At 46.3% G+C, this 21275-nt stretch overlaps 1 protein-coding gene across 1 annotated transcript in view; it reads right to left on the minus strand.

Annotated features, from left to right (window-relative positions):
• LOC129859505 (A disintegrin and metalloproteinase with thrombospondin motifs 5-like) overlaps positions 1–15103 on the minus strand; it is a 31108-nt gene extending 16005 nt beyond the window's left edge. Inside the window, exons 1-4 of the mRNA XM_055929369.1 lie at positions 13177–15103; positions 1579–1711; positions 750–917; positions 77–360 (exon numbers count right to left, since the gene is read on the minus strand). Coding sequence (XP_055785344.1) covers positions 77–360; positions 750–917; positions 1579–1711; positions 13177–14271 — 1680 coding nt within the window. The 5' untranslated portion in view covers positions 14272–15103. The remainder of the gene's footprint in view (positions 1–76; positions 361–749; positions 918–1578; positions 1712–13176) is intronic.
• Positions 15104–21275: the final 6172 nt, after the last annotated feature.

Consider the following 21275-nt stretch of genomic DNA (forward strand, 5'->3'; position numbering starts at 1 on the left):
CTGTCAGCCCATTGCGTTGTTGCTTCCCATTCCCTCTCCTCCCCTCCCTCCCTCTCACCCTCCGCCCTGTCCTTACCGAGTAGTGTCTCTTGCGGGTCTTGTCCATGCACTTGCCCTGGAGGCAGATGCGGCCCTTGCCACACGGCGTGCCCTCCACGGCGGGCAGCTTCTTGGTAAGGCACACCATCTGGCCCTGGCGTATCACTGCACACCACAGGCGGGCGCATACGTCCATGCCCGGGCAGACCGTGTACTCAGGCCCAAACGCCAGGCGGCACTGGCGCACGGCGTCGTAGCTCTGGCCGGGCAGCTCCTCTGAGCCGAGGATGGGCTGGCGAGGAGTGTCCAGGAGACACTCGGCTGTAGAGGGGGAGAGGGGTGGACATGGTGTCCAATGCCAAAGACTGTTTATCTGTCTGGTTTGTCAAACCTGCGATCATTCTAATCTGCCACTCGATAGGTGTGAAGGGACATTGGATTCAATTTTGGCAAAGACAACAGCACATTAACTATGTACAGTAGGTGAGCCCAACCCTCATTGTTTAACCAAGTAAGTCATTGAGGTATTCTCCTGACATTTACAATAAAGACTTGGTTACCTCCCTAACCATTAGTTCAGGGCTAGTCAACTCTATGCCTGGAGTGCCAAAATACTTCTGTATTTCATTCTCTCCTCTCCTCATCCCCCCCTATCCTATCCTGCCATTCTTCCCTGCTCTCCTCCACTCATCTCCCTCTTCATGTCTTACCATTGCCATCGTCAAAGAAGTCAGTGATGGTAGCTGAGGTGCAGCGGCTCCAGGGTTTGGAGGCGTCGATGGAGGTCAGGATGGACGACATGAGACGCTTGTCCGCGCTGGCGCCGAAACGCTCTTCGCAGAACTTGGAGTCGTCGTGGGACAGGCCCAGCAAGTGACCTTTGGTTCACAGACAGAGAGACGGACATGCAGGCAGACAGAAATAGAAATCATTTTTGGGGGGTGTTTGTTACACAGTGAGCATTGTGTTCTTGAGAGTGTGTATTTGTATTTGTATTTATTAAGATTAATGTATTTACTCTTCCTGGAGTCCAAACAAGATTAAGGCAACTACATCACAAAAAATAAATAAAACAGTACAACATGTAACACATTATTACACCAGTACTCTACCATTACATATCTACAATACAAAATGTATAATACCACAATATTACAACATTACAATGTACGTGTGTTAGCGTGTGTCTGCGTATGCGTGTGTGCCTGTGCTTGTGTCTCTTCGCAGTCCACTTCATTCCATAACCTGTAGTTGCATCTTTTTTCATCAGCTTTTACTGCTCGCTTGAGTTACTTGATGTGGAATAGAGTTCCATGTAGTCATGGGTCTATGTAGTAGTGTGTGTTTTCCCAGAGTCTGTTCTGGATTTGGGGACTATGAAGAGACCCCTGGTGACAATGATGGCAATAGAGTTTGGATGTGTGTTTGCATGTGCTTACATATATAAAAAAAAAATGTGTGGGAATGTGAGTGTGTATTGGCAGGTAATTGAGTGTGTGTGTGTGTATGTTTGTATGCAGGTGTGTGAGCGGTGCCCACCTATCTCGTGTGCCACGGTGAAGGCGGCATGGAGTCCGTCGTCCTCTATGACGGCACAGCTCCTCTCTGGTGAGCAGATGGTGCCAACGTCGGCCATGCCCAGTGTGTCACACGAGTGGTGCCCACACAGGTCCTATACAGGGGGCACAAGCAAATGGGTTGGTGGAAAAGGGTGATATTACATAAAAATACCTGCCTGCACATTGCTTTACATATTGCTTTACTTTGTCCATCACCTGAGATTGAATGTATGTATCATGTTAAATGTTGATTTTAAGTTAGTGTAAAGTTATACACATATATACTGCAGGGCTCACACACGCACACCAAAACACAGACAATGCAAGGACAAGCTGGATAGATTACAGATGAGAAATGAAAGAAGATCATATGCCAATAGACCTTATTTGACCCATAATTGTTGATGCTATTGAGTTCACTATATTTCTGCTCTTTCTTCAATCAATCATTATCTCTCTCTCTCTCTCTCTCTCTCTCTCTCTCTCTCTCTCTCTCTCTCTCTCATAGGGAACTGTGTATTGACCAGTGTTCCAGCTCCCACACAGATCTATACAGATGATGCCCAGAGGGCTTGAAGCTACTCTGCTGTGTAGCGGAATCAATCAGTCAATCAAACACTGTGTCCCTATGCCATCGACTGTCTCGTTCTCCGAAACACACACACACATGCACGCACACGGACACACACATGGAGACACAAGTATGCATGCACACACAAGACACACATAGGCATGCACACACATAAACACACACACTCTCACAGTATACATACAGTGTGTACATTACTAACTGTAAAAGTGCACGTGTCATGTATGAATGAGATAAGGCCACACACACACATTCCTCTCCTCTCCACTCCACCCACCACCCCAGCCCCCCCTCCCACACACATCCTGGGGACAGGATGAATCCCTTGATAAGAGGTGTTGACAGGCCCACTGTGCCATTTGTGAGAGACTCTGGGGTGTGTATTTACTTGTATCAGATGGAACACTTCAGGAACAAACCCGTCTATGTTCTGTTCTGGGCTCTCCAACACATGACCAACAGGGTGGAACGCCACATACACATACTCTAGACACAAACTCTGGCTGTGTCCGAAATGGCATCCAATTCCCTACATAGTGCACTACTTTTGACCAGGGTCCATAGGGCCATTAGTGCCATTTCGGCCATAGCCCTAGTGTGGTACCCCATTTACCCTATATAGTGAACATCTTAGGGCTCTGGTCAAAATTAATGCACTATGTAGGGAATAGGATGCCATTTCGGACACACTCTTGCTTTAGACAGAACGGAGAAAAAAAAAGGAGAAATAAAAACAAAGTCAAATACAGTCCAGTCTGATTCCATTTCACTAAATGCGTTGTGTTGGTCATTGTTAAGATTTGCCCCCTGATGTGTGTGTAGATGGAGAGAATAGACATAACATGTTTTGAACTCCTTGTTGTCACTATCAGATGAACTAGCCAATCGGGAGGGACATTGTAGAAACCAACATGTTCACCATAGATGTGTTGGTTTTCCTGTTTCTTACTTACTAGCTGTCCCTGTCTCTCTTTCTCTCTCACTTTCCCTCTCTTTTGTTCACTTGAACTTGTTGCCCCCAACTCGCTCTGACTACCACTCCCCCTTACACTCTGTCCATGTCTCTCTCATGTTCCCTCTGTGTCTTTCACACTTTCACTCCGTCTCTCTTTTCTTCTCCTCTCCCTCCCGCTCTTCAGTGTGTTTCCAGCTTGGTATTTTCCCCTTTTTATCCTAAGGGGCTTTCACAGACATACTGTATGAGAGGGTGAACGAGAGAAAGAAAGAGGGAGGGTGAGAAAGAGAGAGCAAGAGAAATACAGTTATTTATTCAGACACCTGGGGAAAGGGATGGGAGGATGGAGGAAATGAAAAGAGAGGAGGAAAGAATGGAGGGAATGGGCCGTTATGGAAACATTGAGAAAAACAACCTCAGCACCGGTGATAAGGTATTTAGGTCAGTAGACGATCATATAAGAAGGCTGAGTGTGTGTGTGAGAAAGAGAGTTAGGGTGTGTTTGTGTTTGCATGTACATGTACATGTGTACGTACGTGTATGTGTGTGTGTGCATTGCGCGCTAACGCCACCAACTGACAGTGTGTGTGTGTGTCTGTGATTGACACTCTCCTTTACTCAGAGTGGAACTGTGAGTAAAGGACACACCCTAGCTTCGTTCGGATAACACAGTTCCACTCTGAGTAAAGGAGAGTGTCAATCACAGACACACACGCACACACACACTGTCGGTTGGTGGCGTTAGCGCACATGCACACACACACGCACACGCACACGCACACACACACACACACACACACACACACACACACACACACACACACACACACACATACACACACACACACACACAACAACTTGTCACTCAAAAATCAGTGTCAACAACGTAATCGTCAACTAACCGTGAAATTAATGGCCTGCCAATCATTGGTGAGAGTGACATTAGCCTATTAAATGGCAATTGTACTAGGCTAGAGCCCACCCCTTCAAAGTTTTTCCTGGTCAGGCCCTGACAAAACTCCTGGCCCAGTGACCTATGACACACGTCTAAGCGGCTACCTTCGTCCAATAACATGATAGTATCCTTCATATTCAACCATATCAGCCTATCAGAGAGACTGTGATTGTCATTCCAGAGGTAGGATTTAAAAAGACAAAATCCTAGAGCAGCAGTTCTACTCTGAGATGCTTTGTGAATATCATCCCAGACCTTAACTGCCAGGTGATCATTTAACTCCATGGCATTGTTTTGTCTACTAAACAAATCAGATAGCAACAGACAGACCCCCTTCCAAAACATCCATATGGCCATACTCTATCATTCCAACTCCAGTGCACATGCACACACTCTATCATTTATGCCGTGGAGAATTGAGTATGTACGCAAGTGTATTATTTGACTTGAACAGAGTGTGTCCTATGTGCTCTCCTGTCTCTTCTCCTCCTCGCTCATGCTTGTTTTGAGTGTGTATGTGTGAGTGTGTGTCGGCTTACAGTGTTTCTGCTTACAGTGTGTGTGCGTGTGTGCTTTTAGATTGTGTGTGTGTACTGTGTGTACAGTGTGTGTCTGCTTAAAGTGTGTGTGTGTGTGTGTGTGTGTGTGTGTGTGTGTGTGTGTGTGTGTGTGTGTGTGTGTGTGTGTGTATGCGTGTGTGCGAACATGCGCGCATGTGTTTAAGGTGTGTGAGTTTCCCGGTCCTCTCCTCCTATAGGTAGGCCTATATCTCCTCTGTTTGTTATAAGACTGGGGTATTTCACAGGTCCTATATTTTATGCCTATATACTCCGCCATTCAACTTTCGACCTATCACTCGGTCCACGTGATTGGTCAGGAACATCTTGTTATATGCCATAGCTGCCTAGTGAGAGTGTGTGATAGGCTACTCTGTATCACAGATTATGAATGAACTTTTCAGACCCGGCACCTGCATAAGGTTATTGCGTGTTTTGTGTATAACGTGACAATGGCCTAGGTGTTATTGGTTTGAGCAAAGCCACCGGGCTGCGCACCACTGGGGTGACATGTCTGTCTGTCTGGTGAAACTAACAGGGACATCTGCAGGGTACTGTACTTTAACATGGAAACAACAATAATTGAACTTCTCATTATGAATAAGAGGGCGGATCTGATCCTAGATCAGTAGTCCAACTTTGGGACGTTTCGCGAATACGTGCCCTTAACCTTCAACAGATACGTAACCTTCAACAAAAAGGAGATGTACCCTAACATTTCTATCCTTTCTGTGCTCTCTGCATACACACTCTCTCGTTCTCAGAGTCCTTCCCTCTGTCCCTCTCCCTCTCCCTGTCTCTTTCTCAGAGTCCACACACAGTCTCGCTCCTTCTCTCTTTCTCGGCGTCCTCTCTTTATCACTCTAGCCCCTCAATCTTTCTCTCTCTACCTCTCTCTCTGGCAACAAGGAAACCTTAAACATGTATGTCCTAGTGCACGAGGGAACAATCAAAGAGACTACAATAAACATGACAATCTCAATTGACATACAGTACAGTGTAATGAGAGAAGGTGATATTGACCTAGTTATAAATCACTGTTCATAACTCTGAATGATCTGCTATGAAAAGACAACTGACATTTACTCCTGAGGTGTTGACCTGTTGCACCCTCTACAACCACTGTGATTATTATTATCTGACCCTGCTGGTCATCTATGAACGTTTGAACATCTTGGCCATGTTCTGTTATAATCTCCACCCGGCACAGCCAGAAGAGGACTGGCCACCCCTCAGAGCCTGGTTCCTCTCTAGGTTTCTTCCTAGGTTCTGGCCTTTCTAGGGAGTCTTTCCTAGCCACCGTGCTTCTACATCTGTATTGCTTGCTGTTTGGGGTTTTAGGCTGGGTTTCTGTATAAGCACTTTGTGACATCGGCTGATGTAAAAAGAGCGTTATAAATACATTTGATTGAATGATTTGATTGAGGATGTAATATTTATGGTGAATATTTCCATGCTGCATATTCATGTAATTAATTATGTTTTCTTGGTTATTTCAAGTTGATTATTTCTGGGCTCTTTGTCTCTCTCTATGTCAGGGTTCCTTAACTGGCGGCCTGCGAGCCAATTTTATTTGGCCGCCCCCCCCAAGTTTTCTGAGCAAATAACTAAGTGTTTTTTTTAAATTACTTTTGTTATTGTTGGGCATAGACCGTAAAAACACCAACAAATCAACTCCAAGTGATTTCAATTTTGGAAATCTGTTTCAAAGTATTCTCACGCATAATAGAGAGATATACAGTACGTGATCATATACAAATGTAGGCAATGTTTGAAAGGATTATGTTTTAGTCAAATATTATATCTGTTTGGGCTTCTTGTGGGTTAAATTGCAGTCTACAAATTATTTATAATTATGTCCCGGCCCCCTGACCATCCGCTCAAGAACAAAAATAGGCCTGCGGCTGAATCTAGTCCATGATCCCTGCTCTATGTTCTGTCAGTAGAGAGCTCTTCTCCTCACAGTAAGGCTTTGTTTAATGTCCCGGTCCCTGGCGAGAGCAGTCATGCGTCGGGTCACACTGTGACGTAACCACTAATAATCACACACAGGCACGCACATACACGCGCGCATGCCCACACGCGCAATCCCACAAATGCACACACATACAAATTACAAATGCATACACACACAGAGTCCCCTCAATGTGTCTCTTGTTCTGTCCTGGTGCGGCATGCACAGAGCCCGGTGACACAGGCACACGGGTCAGCTCACTCAGGACACGGGGGTGTTGGGACCGGAGTAATTGGACCCATGCATGAATAACCCATCATGTTCCAATAAGCTCCCCCCCTCTACATCTCCAAAGAATGGATGGGTCTTGTCTCTGACTGCGAGAATGCAGTCTGATGATGGATTTGACTTCTATTGAATGAGCGTGACTCACTCAAGCTACGACACTTACTTCTTTGATGACAAGCTACAGCAATGAGAGACAACTGAATGGAAGGGTTTTGTTTTAAAGATACAGTGATCGAACACTACAGCCAATCATGGAATCAGAGTTCAAATCCTATTGGCTAAGGGGATTCACTGACCTTTGACCTTTTGATAAGTCATGGTCCACTCCAAACACCTTGCAGGTGTTATAATGTTGTCATGCTATGGAGTTGTTACTGTTGTTATGACCTGTCACTTGCCCCTGGGTAGAGCCAGCGCCAGGTATCTCCGTGCCCGTTGTTCCAACCACTGTACCAACCATGCCACCTTACCCCCTGCCGGTGACACAGAGGGAAAGCACTGTCAAGTGGGTGGAAAGTAGATGCCCATGTAGGTGGTGGTGGTGGTAATAGTTGGCACACCATGCTCCACCAACTTGCCAAGCCCAGGTATGCTCACATGGCGCTGCCAACAGCTTCCACCTGGATGCCGGTGACAAAAAAAGTCGGTATTCCCTGGTATTAGCAGCCGTCTCCAGCACAACAAGACCTTGCATGACTTAGTTACACGCACCACAATCCTGACACCTCAACCACAGCCGACAGACAAAGAAACCACACCAGAGGGGGGAAAAATGCAGAGAGCTTAGTGGGTTTGAGATGTGTGTGCTATAAACGCAGGCAGACCGAAGTAGATCAAGACATTCTCTATGGAAGACATGAACAGTAAAATAACGAAGGAACCCCTTTCAAGTTCAGCCACAAGTTATTACAGGAATTATAACGCGTCGACTATTTCTCTCTAAACCATATACCTTTGACTAATCCGGAAACTATCACCTCGAAAACTTAACATTTATTCCGTTCCGTATTTTATCTAACGGGTGGCATCCATGAGTTTAAATATTCCTGTTACATTGCACAACCTTTAATGTTATGTCATAATTACGTACATTTCTGGCAAATTAGTTCGCAAAGTGCCAGGCGGCTCAAACTGTTGCATATACCCTGACTCTGCGTGCAATGAACGCAAGAGAAATGACACAATTTCACCTGGTTAATATTGCCTGCTAACCTGGATTTCTTTAAGCTAAATATGTAGGTTTAAAAATATATACTTGTGAATTGATTGAAGGCATTGATGTTTATGGTTAAGTAAACATTGGAGCAATGACAGTCAATGATTGATTGTTTTTTATAAGATAAGTTTAATGCTAGCTAGCAACTTACCTTAGCTTACTGCATTCACGTAACAGACAGGCTCCTCGTGGAGTGCAATGTAATCAGGTGTTAGAGCATTGGACTAGTTAACTGTAAGGTTGCAAGAGGCAGAACGTTCCTAGACCGTCATTGAAAATAAGAATGTGTTCTTAACTGACTTGCCTAGTTAAATAAAGATTAAATAAAGGTGTAAAAAAAAATATTCGGCAAATCGCGCCCAAAAATACCGATTTCCGATTGTTATGAAAACTTAATCGTCCCTAATTAATCGGCCATTCCGATTACTCGGTCGACCTCTACTGTAGACCACACTTATCTACTTTGAGAGTTTTCATCTGTATTTTCGTAGCTGTCTACATACCACCACAGACCGATGTTGGCACTAAGACCGCACTCAATGAGCGTATTCTGCCATAAGCAAACAGGAAAACACCCATCCAGAGGCGGCACTCCTAGTGACCGGGGACTTAATGCAGGGAAACTTAAATCTGTTTTACCAAATTTCTATCAGCATGATAAATGTGCAAGCAGTGGGAAAAAAAACTCAAGACTACCTTTACTCCACACACAGAGATGCGTACAAAGCTCTCCCTCGCCCTCCATTTGGCAAATCTGACCATAATTTTACAATCAAAAATTACATCAGGAAGCCCCATTGTCTCGGTCAATAAAAAAGGGGTCAATGAAGCAGATGCCAAGCTACAGGACTGTTTTGCTATCACAGACAGGAATATGGTCTGGGATTGTTCCTATAGCATTGAGGAGAACACCACATCAGTCATTGGCTTTATCAATAAGTGCATTGATGATATCATAACCACTGTGACTGTACGTACATACCCCAACCAGAAACAATCGATTACAGGCAACATCCGCACTGAGCTAAAGGCTAGAGCTGTCACTTTCAAGGAGCAGGACTCTAACCTGGAAGCTAATAAGAAATCCCGCTATGCCCTCCGACGAACCATCAAACAGGCAAAGTATCAATACAGGACTAAGATCGAATCGTACTATACCGGCTCCGACGCTCGTCGGATGTGGCAGGGCTTGCAAAGCATTACAGACTACAAAGGGAAGCACAGCCGAGAGATGCCCAGTGACACTAGCCTACCAGACTAGCTAAACTACTTCTATGCTCGCTTCGAGGCAAATAACACTGAAACATGCATGAGAGTACCAGCTGTTTGGACGACTGTGTGGTCACGCTCCCCGCAGCCAATGGGAGTAAGACCTTTTAACAGGTCAACATTCACAAGGTCAACATTACTGCGAGCATGCGCTGACCAACTGGCAAGTGTCTGTAATACCAACATGTTTTAAGCAGACCACCACAGTCCCTGTGCCCAAGAACACTAAGGTAACCTGCCTAAATGACTACCGACCCGTAGCACTCACGTCCGTAGCCATGAAGTGCTTTGAAAGGCTGGTCATGGCTCACATCAACACCATTTTTCCAGAAACCCTAGACCCACTCCAATTTTCATGCCACCCTAACAGATCCACAGATGATGCAATCTCTATTGCACTCCACACGGCCCTTTCCCATCTGGACAAAAGGAACACCTATGTGAGAATGCTATTCATTGACTACAGCTCAGAGTTCAACACCATAGTGCCCTCAAAGCTCATCAATAAACTAGGGACCCTGGGACTAAACAGTTTCCTCTGCAACTGGATCCTGGACTTCATGACAGGCCGTCCCCCAGGTGGTAAGGGTAGGTAACAACACATCTGCCATGCTGATCCTCAACACAGGGGCCCCTCAGGGGTGCGTGGTCAGTCTCCTCCTGTACCCCCTGTTCACTCATGACTGCACAGCCAGGCATGACTCCAACACCATCATTAAGTTTGCTGATGACACAACAGTGGTAGGCCTGATCACCGACAATGATGAGACAGCCTATATGGAGGAGGTCAGAGACCTGGCCGTGTGGTGCCAGGACAACAATCTCTCCCTCAACGTGATCAAGACAAAGGAGATGATTGTGGACTACAGGAAAAGGAGGACTGAGCACGCCCCCATTCTCATCAACAGGGCTGTAGTGGAGCAGGTTGAGAGCTTCAAGTTCCTTGGCGTCCACATCACCAACAAACTAACATGGTCCAAGCACACCAAGACAGTCGTGAATAGGGCACGACAAAACCTATTCCCCCTCAGACGACTGAAAAGATTTGGCATGGGTCCTCAGATCCTCAAAAGGTTCTACAGCTCCACCACCTGGTATGGCAACTGCTTGGCCTCCGACCACAAGGCACTACAGAAGATTGTGCGTATGGCCCAGTACATCACTGGGGCCAAGCTTCCTGCCATCCAGGACTTCTACACCAGGCGGTGTTAGAGGAAGGCCCTAAAAATTGTCAAAGACTCCAACCACCCTAGTCCTAGACTGTTCTCTCTGCTACCGCATGGCAAGCGGTACCGGAGCGCCAAGTCTAGGTCCAAGAGTCTTCTAAACAGCTTCTACCCCCAAGCCATAAGACTCCTGAATATCTAATCAAATTGCTACCCAGACTATTTGCATTGCCCCCCCTTCTTTTACGCTGCTGCTACTCTCTGTTATTATCTATCCATAGTCACTTTAATAACTCTACCTACATGTCCATATTACATCAATTACCTCGACTAACCGGTGCCCCCGCACATTGACTCTGTACCGGTACCCCCTGTACATAAACTCAGCAAAAAAAGAAACGTCCCTTTTTCAGGACCCTGTCTTTCAAAAGATAATTCGTAAAAATCAAAATAACTTAACTTTTATTGTAAAGGGTTTAAACACTGTTTCCCATGCTTGTTCAATGAAACATAAACAATTAATGAACATATACCTGCGGAACAGTCGTTAAGACACTAACAGCTTAGGCAATTAAGGTCACAGCTATGAAAACTTAGGACACTAAAGAGGCTTTTCTACTGACTCTGAAAAACACCAAAAGAAAGATGTCCAGGGTCCCTGCTCACCTGCGTGAACCTGCCTTAGGCATGCTGTAAGGACGCATGAGGACTGCAAATGTGGCCAGGGCAATAAATTGCAATGTCCGTACTAAAACAGCGCTACAGGGAGACAGGACGGACAGCTGATCGTCCTCGCAGTGGCAAACCACGTGTAACAACACCTGCACAGGATCGGTACATCCGAACATCACACCTGCGGGACAGGTACAGGATGGCAACAACTGCCCGAGTTACACCAGGAACGCACAATCCCTCCATCAGTGTTCAGACTGTCCGCAATAGGCTGAGAGAGGCTGGACTGAGGGCTTGTAGGCCTGTTGTAAGGCAGGTCCTCACCAGACATCATCAGCAACAACGTCGCCTATGGGCACAAACCCACCATCGCTGGACCAGACAGGACTGGCAAAAAGTGCTCTTCACTGACGAGTCGCGGTTTTGTCTCACCAGGGGGGATGGTCTGATTCGCGTTTGGGCGTAACACCGAGGCCTGTACTCTGGAGCGGGATCGATTTGGAGGTTGAGGGTCCGTCATGGTCTGGGGCGATGTGTCACAGCATCACCGGACGGATCTTGTTGTCATTGCAGGCAATCTCAATGCTGTGCGTTACAGGGAAGACATCCTCCTCCCTCATGTGGCACCCTTCCTGCAGGCTCATCCTGACATGACCCTCCAGCATGACAATGCCCACAGCCATACTGCTGGTTCTGTGCGTGATTTCCTGCAAGAGCCCAGATCTCTAAGAGCTCAATCCCATTGAGCACGTCTGGGACCTGTTGGATCTGAGGGTGAGGGCTAGGGCCATTCCCCCCAGAAATGTCCGGGAACTTGCAGGTGCCTTGGTGGAAGAGTGTGGTAAAACATCTCACAGCAAGAACTGGCAAATCTTGTACAGTCATGAGGAGGAGATGCACTGCAGTACTTAATGCAGCTGGTGGCCACACTAGATACTGACTGTTAATTTTGATTTTGACCCCCTTTGTTCAGGGACACATTATTCCATTTCTGTTAGTCACATGTCTGTGGAACTTGTTCAGTTTATGTCTCAGTTGTTGAGTCTTGTTATGTTCATACAAATATTTACACATGTTAAGTTTGCTGAAAATAAACGCAGTTGACAGTGACAGGATGTTTATTTTTTTGCTGAGTTTAGTCTCGCTATTGTTATTTTACTGCTGCTCTTTAAAACTACTTATTTTATTTCTTATTCTTATTTGTATTTTGTAAACTGCATTGTTGGTTAGGTAAGTAAGCATTTAACTGTATGGTCTACACCTTTGACTAATACAATTTGATTTGATATATGTGTTTGAATTTTTGACAGTCCCTGCTCTGCTCAGAGAAAAAAAAGTAGGAGGGGGAAAAAAGAAAACTGTAAGGAAAAAAAAAACATAGGGCTGTCGATTGGCTGCAGTTTCTGGTTGAGATAAACATTCTGAACTCTAACCTTCAGCTGATTTCAAGTACATCCCTTCAACCCTGGAAGAATGTGCGTGCGCAGTGGGTGCGAGAGATCACACGGGCTCGAGACATTGGTTGTCAGGGGACTGGGAGAGTCTGAGACAGAGGAGACTGCCCATAAAAACACAAGCGGAGGAAACTCTCTTTTTTAGGGTTGTTAGAAGACACGTGCGAGAGCCCACACAGAGGAGGGAGGGTGTGCAAGACAGACAGAGAGAAATAGAGAGAGAGAGACGCTCACTCACTCAATTTGGAAACACTAAACCGAAGCAGATTTCTCCTTGATAACAACAATGTAATAAACATATTTTGAGCCAAATGACTCTCTTGAATATCAGGTAAGAGTACAGAAACGGTCTGTCATGCAAGCAGTACCATACCATAACACCTCAGTGTAAAATGCGCTCTAGTCCAGTGAGTGGGAAGGGATGGACCTGGCGCGCAGTGGTATGTGTTTTGTCGGGGGGGAGGGGGGCGAATCGAACTCTATGGTTTTGTTTGTTTGTTTACCTGCCTGGTGAAGAGGATGGCGGCGTCGTGGTGGTGCTGGTTGTCGTCGTCCAGTGGGTTCTGCTGGTTCTGCCACTTGCAGAAGCTCTTGAGCGTGGCGGCTGCGTTCTTGGACACCTCCAACCCCTTCTCCTTCTCCGTGACCATGGTCACCTTCACAACGGACAGACGGATGGGGTTCTCGATGCTGGCATGGCCGTACAACTTGGAAGCGATGGAGGCCAGCGTGAGCAGGTAGTGGTGCAGGTCCTTGCCGTACTTCTTGGACATGGACTCGTCAGCGACCAGCAGAAGCTCCACGTGCCTGGCGCGCGAAACTGACCTCTTGCGCCGACTTCCCAGTGAGGGCGGAGAGGCAGGTTTGGAGAACTGCTTCCACCATCTTCTGCCGTGCGCTCTGCTTCGCTCCTTGCCCCTGTCCAGGGTGACACCGTGCAGGTCGCGTTTCCCTTTCCCTCTGCCCTTACGCCGGTGTTTCCTCGATGCATCCATGCGCCCGCGCCCTTCCTTGGTCCCACAGCTCTCGCTCACAGGCATGGCTTCGAAGCTGAAACTCTCCTGCGTGAAGTAGTGGAGAGCGCTCTCTGCATCCTTGTCATCCAGCGAACGCACGTCGCTATTGTGCCCCTTGGTTCGGATAAGGGGTGTGATTGTGTAGCGTGCGTGTTTCAAAGCGAAAAAGCCCTCTAGACCCCCACCACAGAGGCTGAAAACCGCCAGGGACATGGGGTTGGAGTCCACGGTTCCCCGGTACACACACTCCCGGTGCAGAGGCGCGGCGCTTTCTCCCGCTCCTATCAGGGCCATCACATATTTCGGACTGAAGTGCTGTGACAAAATTGACTCATCCCTCTCCATATCTAACTGAAACCTTCTCCCGTCCATGTAGAGTAGGTAACCAACCTTCCCACCTCCATGGTAAATCCGATCGACGGTCCGCACAACACCCTCTTTTGCAGGTGGATCAAAAGCCCGGAAAGTGGTGAGACCGGCGGCGAGCACCGCATCGCAGCCAGTATGCAACTCCACGATGCACAGCAAAATAATCCGAAACACCAACATGACTCCAGCAAAAGCACAAAATACACGGGTCATCTTTACCCCAAAACTAGCAGTGCACGGCGAAACATTTATATTCCAACTAAAACAGTAATGGAAACGAAGAACAAACAATTTTCAGAACAGGTCCCGTTTGAATGCGCATGGTCTTGATATCCAGAATTCCCATGAAAAGTGTAAAAACACAGAAAAATGAAGGCATCGGAGGGTATGGAAGAAAAGACGCCGCGGAGATGTATGAAAAGAGCAGCGGAGAACAGGGCTTGAGGACCGAGCTGAACTTGGAGAACAAAACACAAAAGTTTCCTCTTAATAGAGGAGAGAAAAAAAGTCCTGCCCCTTTGCACTCACTCGCCACTCTACCCCCCTCTTCTCTCTCTCTGCTGCGTTCTCGTGTCTGCCGAAATCAAAGCAAAGTCAAGTGCTGGAGGCTTCCGAGTCTGCCGTCCCACTCAACTCCATTTTTTGGTCCTATCCCCGGCGCCGAGACGCAAACACAAGAGTAAAGGAGCACTATAACAAAGCATCTTTCAATAATGTCACCCATATCTTCAGCATTCCCACTAGTGGGGACAGCAAGAGCGTGGCAGTCTATCTGTTTGCGTTTTTAAGCGCGCGAGCGTGTGTGTAGTCTAGATATGAGAGCGCGCAAGGGCTCAATTCGGGGGTCATCCATCAAAATCTTCTTCCTTTGTGAGATATAAAAAATACACCGTGTTTTGGAAGGCGATATAAAAAAAACGTGCCGTCATTTACAGTCACAGGGAGTGCTATGTCATATACAGTCACTCTATGTACTGCTATGGAAAACCAGCACTATATTACAACGTTCCAGCTACCCTAGTCGCCCGCGGGTTTAGCCTACTCACTGTACAGAATAACGGCTATTGTGCGATGGGAGCAGGGGCATTCACTCTGGTGATGTGTGGGTCTATTGGAGCTCATTTCATCATCACTACTACCAGCCACACAATGTCAACAATAACAACAACACCAGCCACCACCACAACTCATAAGCTTCCTCTCTTGTTATAGTAAGCCAAATAGAAAATAGCATTCTTTATCTCAGCATTTGAATGGGTGTATTTAACACTTGTCTGTTATTTTTTAAACTTCCTAAGTGTGTCTCTTTCAATTATTGAAGGGGCATTTGTAACAGTGGGCTGTAGAGTGTCTGAAGTCAGATTTATACAACTGAGGAGATGGATAATTTATGGCATTTTCAGAATAGAAGTTCTCACAGTTCAACTCTCTCAAAAAGTGTGTATGTCCTGTCCTATATTCACAATGCTGGGAACACATCTTTCTCTTTGTGTGCGGGAGGAATTTCTTCAACATCCTGACGTTGAAGAGTCGCTGTTGTGTCTTCTTCACCACGGTCTCCAGGTGGTTTGACCAGTTTGACCATATCCGCTCCTCTGAGATGTGTACGCTGAGGAACCTGTGGTTTTTGACCGCCTCCACGACGGCCCCATTGATGAGGATGGGGGCGTGCCCAGCCTGGTTCCTCAAGTTCACAATCAGTTCCTTTGTTTTACTGATGTTGAGGGAGAGGTGGTTTACCTGGCACCACGCCATCAGACTGCCTACCTCCTCCCTGTAGGCCGTCTCGTTGTTGGCAATCAGGCCTACTACTCTCGTGTAGTATCAGCGAACTTGATAATGGAGTGGGAACTGTGTAAGGCCACACAGTCGTGGGTATACAAGGAGTACAGGAGGGGACTGAGGATGCACTCTTGTGAGGCACCCGTGTTAAGAATCAGAGTACAAATCAAATTTTATTGGTTACATACATGGTTACATGTTTAGCAGATGTTATTTTGGGTGTAGCGAAATGCTTGTGCTTCTAGTTCCGACAGTGCAGCAATATTTAACAAGTAATATCTAACAATTTAACAACATTTATGTCACGCCCTGACCTTAGAGATGCTTTTTATGTCTCTATTTTGTTTGGTCATGGTGTGATTTGGGGTGGGTATTCTATGTTCTATTATTTGTATTTCTATGTTTTGGCCAGGTAGGGTTCTCAATCAGGGACAGCTGTCTATCGATGTCTATGATTGAGAACCATACTTAGGTAGCCCTTTCTCCCACCTGTCTTTGTGGGAGGTTAACTTTGTTTGTGGCACATAGCCCTTTAGCTTCACGGTGGTTTTGGATTGTTTATTGTTTTTGTCGGTGTCATAATAAATAAAGGATGATGTACGCTCACAACGCTGCGCTTTGGTCTACTTCTGTTGACTTCCGTGACAATATACCCTATACACACAAACCTAAGTAAAGGACTGTAATTAAGAATACATAAATATATGGATGAGCAATGTCAGAACGGCGTAGACTAAGATATTGTAGACTAGTATAGAATACACTATATACATATGAGATGAGTAATGGAAGATATATAAACAATATTGAAGTGACATTATTAAAGTGGCCAATGATTTCAAGTCTGTGTATATAGGCAGCAGCCTCTCTGTGCTAGTGATGGCTATTTAACTGTCTGATGGACTTGAGATAGAATCTGTTTTTCAGTCTCTCGGTCCCAGCTTTGATGCTCCTGTACTGACCTCGCCTTCTGGATGATGGTGGGGTGAACAGGCAGTGGTTGGGTGGTTGCTGTCCTTGATGATCTTTTTGGCCTTTCTGTGACATCGGGTGCTATAGGTGTCCTGGAGGGCAGGTAGTTTGCCCCTGGTGATGCGTTGTGCAGACCACACCACCCTCTGGAGAGCCCTGCTGTTGTGGGCGGTGCAATTGCCATACCAGGTGGTGATACAGTCCGACAGGATTCTCTCAATTGTGCATCTGTAAAAGTTTGTGCGGGTTTTAGGTGACAAGCCAAATTTCTTCAGCCTCCGGAGGATGAAAAGGGGCTGTTGTGCCTTCTTCACCACGCGGTCTGTGTGGGTGGACCATTTCAGATTGTCAGTGATGTGTACGCTGAGGAACTTAAAACTTTCCACCTTCTCCACTGCTGTCCCATTGATGTGGATAGGAGGGTGCTCCCTCTGCTGTTTCCTGAAGTCCACGATCATCTCCTTTGTTTTGTTGATGTTGATTAAGAGGTTATTTTCCTATCACCACACTCCCAGAGCCTTCACCTCCTCCCTGTAGGCAGTCTCGTTGTTGTTGGTAATCAAGTCTACTACTGTTGTGTCTGCAAACTTGATGATTGAGTTGGAGGTGTGCTTGGCCACGCAGTCATGGGTGAACAGGGAGTACAGGAGGGGGCTGAGCACACATGCTTGTGGGGCCCCAGTGTTGAGGCTCAGCGAAGTGGCGGTGTTGTTTCCTACCTTCACCACCTGGAGGCGGCACATCAGGAAGTCCAGGACCCAATTGCACAGGGCGGGGTTCAGAATCAGGGCCTCAAGCTTAATGATGAGCTTGGAGGGTACTATGGTGTTGAATGCTGAGCTATAGTCAATAAAAAGCATTCACATAGGTATTCCTCTTGTCCAGATGTGATAGGGCAGTGTGCAGTGTGATGATGATTGCATCGTCTGTGGACCTATTGGGGCGGTAAGCGAATTGAAGTGGGTCTAGGGTGACAGGTAAGGAAAGGTCGAAGAGGTTATGTTGCCTACCATCACCACCTGGGGGCGACCCTTCATGAAGTCTAGGACCAGGTTGCAAATGGAGGAGTTCAGTTACCAGGTCCGTGAAGAGGGACTATCAGTGTGTGGGTGTGTCTTGGCAATTGATTGTGTCTTCAGGGAAGTGTTTGTGTGTCAGGGCTGTCATGCCTGTGTGTTTGGAGAGAGCTGAATCATACATAGTAGTCTAGGGCCAAACTCTCAGAGGGGAAGTGTGACTCTTCATGCGTCTCCAGCACTGTGTTTGTTTGCTAGTTTACTGGTGGCTGAGTCACAGAACAGTGTTTTCCCATAGGAGCCATCAAAATACACAGAGAGAGAGAGGGAGAGAGATATGGAAACTTTATTCTGTTTTGCTGCAAACACCCACACACACACACACACACTCCCTCCAACTCACCAGTCCCCATTTGTCCCCATTTGTCCCCTTGAAAAAAGCCTACCTAAAACTTTAGGTTATCAATAAATGTGTATTTTTGTGTGGGTGAACCCTACTCTCCTCTACCGAGCGCCCAACTTCCCCCTCTAAAATCCTGAGATGTCCCTTGTTGTACTAATCCAGTATGAGAGAGGGAGAGAGAGAGCGAGAAAGAGGGTGTGTGTGGGTGGACTTCTAAGCATGGCCAAAACATTAAACAGAACACCATGTGCTGACTGCCACCCTAAGACTCTCCCCCTCTCACACCTCCACATGCATGACCCACACAACCAATGCCCCCCCGCATTACAGTAGGTTAGCATTTTTTCCTCATGAATCTTTGTTCTGGAGGCAGCTCTGCAGAGTGGTAACTAGCTGGCACAGACACAAAGTCATACAATAGGATTTTAAACCTAACCCTAACCTTAACCACACTGCTAACCCTAATGCATAACCCTAACCTTAAATCAAAAATGCAAATGTTTGTTTTCATGAATTTTTACAATTTAGCCAATTTTGACTTTGCAGCTGGCCCATCTAGCGGAAATCGCTCAGTTCTGCCTCAAGGACAAGACTAATAAACGTCAATCTGCCACATTACATGGAAAATGGTCCATTGTTGCGTGACGCCCCTCTCAATGATTAACAAACAAAAATAAATGCATGGTAATAGGTAACCTTTTTATAGGAATTTTAATTCTATGAACAATACATTTCCTGAGTTAATCATGACTTTCTCTCCCACTGACAGCTGAGGTTTGTGTCAGACCCAATGATGTGTATAAACTCTGGATGGCGGCAGGTACCCTAGCGGTTAAGAGCATTGGGCAAGTAACACCGGAAGGTTGTTGGTTTGAATCCCAGAGCCGAGTAGGTGAAAAATCTGTCAACGTGCCCTTGAGCACTTTCCCTAATTGCTCATTTAAGTCTCTCTGGATAAGTCTGCCAAAGACAAATATATTTCTGCCGATTTCACAACTAACACATTTGACCAAAAAAAACAAAAAACATTTTAAATACATTGTAAACCACTGTGAAATCAGAATACATGTGAATTTTACAACTACATGTAAACCAATGACGGTCAATGCTTCTACCGGTACTTTTGTGTGTGTTTGCTTACACAAAATCCTGTGATTTGCTACACAAAGAACAACTTATAAAGCAATTGGTGATGATGGCAAAAAACCTATATGGAAGGGGAGAGAGGGTAGGAAAGGGATAGAAAAAGTAGCCTAGATGGCATAGAAAGAGGAAAAGGAGGTGGGTGGGTAACAAAGACAACCTAAACAATCATACAGTACAGCGCTTGGGCATGGACAAACTGCATCTGCCACACATCCTCCAATATGTTTCTGCCTTTCATTCCCTCTATCTCTCTCACACACACGGGATCCTTTCTAATCCTGATCAGCTGAAATAGAGGATGTATGCTTGGGAACCATATGGGCCTGAACTAACCACCCCCTCTCCACACATGCACATGCGCACACACACACACACACACACACACACACACACACACACACACACACACACACACACACACACACACACACACACACACACACACACACACACACTACAATGATAGATCACATGTTCTGCGCAGGAGTCCCATAGTATCTAAAATACTCATCACCAAAACAACATGTGCATAACCACGTGTGCACAGACACATGTGGAGCAGGGGCAACCCAGTTCTATAATTGCCTGCTGTGGGGGAATCCAATACAGCTAATTGACACCGGACCTTTTTACATAACCAACTGGCTAAGTGATGGTGGATGGTTCCAGAATTCCCAGAGCACAGCTCTTCATCTCGATGTGTCTATGTCCCAAACGGTACCCTATTCACTATTAAGTGCACTATGTAGGGAATAGGGTGCCATTTGGGATGCAGCCTATCTTTTACTCACAAGCTCTCTCCCTCTCTCATCCATAATAGGCTACTAATGTCCGCCGGGATAAAAATACATCCGATAAAGAACGTTGGGATACTAATGAGGATCACAACATTTGTTCTCGAGTGATTGATGACAAGTTGGCTATGATCCTGTAACGTCATGACCAGAGTTCTTATGTGCTGTGCTTGTTTTAGTGTTGGTCAGGACGTGAGCTGGGTGGGCATTCTATGTTGTGTGTCTAGTTTGTCTGTTTCTGTGTTCAGCCTAATATGGTTCTAAATCAGAGGCAGCTGTCAATCGTTGTCCCTGATTGAGAATCATATATAGGTGGCTTGTTTTGTGTTGGGGATTTGTGGGTGGTTGTCTCCTGTGTAAGTGTTTGTGCCACACAGGACTGTGACGGTTAGTACGTTTGTTGTTTTGTATTCTTGTCTAGTTTTCATGTCATTAAATTATGGAAACTTACCACGCTGCACATTGGTCCTCCGGTCCTTCTCGCCTCTCCTCGTCCGATGAGGAGGACGACTTAGACTGCCGTTACAGATCCTTTCTAAAGGAGCCCCTCCCTCTCTTCATCTCTCCTCCATCCATCTCTTAATCGCTCTAAAGTGTGGTGTGCCTGTTCAGAGTCACTCTCTCTTCTGTCATCCGTTGCCGTTGCAGCCAGGGGGGTATGTGACAAGTACAGGGTGTCCCCTAGGACCTAGGTCACAGAGGTAACGTACCTACGCCAGCGAAATAGGACTCACTGGCGCCCTTGCTCCCTGCCATCCAGGACCTCTATTTCAGGTGGTGTGAACGGAAGGTCCAGAAAATTGTTAAAGATTCCAGCCACCCAAGCCATAGACAGTTCTCTCTGCTTCTGCACAGCAAGTGGAACTGGTGCATCAAGTCTGACACTAAGTCTTCTGAACAGCTTCTATCTGCTAGCCCTAACACTTCTAAATAGCTAACAAAATGATTACACACACTGAGTTGACCCTTTTTTGCACTGTCTCTATGCAAACTCAAAGGACCCTCTGCCAGGCAGAGACAGCAAGTGCGGTTCGTTGCTCCAGTGCCTTTCCATTCAACTTCACACTCCTGGGCCAGACTACACTCAATCATAGGACCTACTGA

The sequence above is a fragment of the Salvelinus fontinalis genome, chromosome 7 (assembly GCF_029448725.1).
Source record: "Salvelinus fontinalis isolate EN_2023a chromosome 7, ASM2944872v1, whole genome shotgun sequence".
In the NCBI taxonomy this organism is placed as follows: domain Eukaryota; kingdom Metazoa; phylum Chordata; class Actinopteri; order Salmoniformes; family Salmonidae; genus Salvelinus; species Salvelinus fontinalis.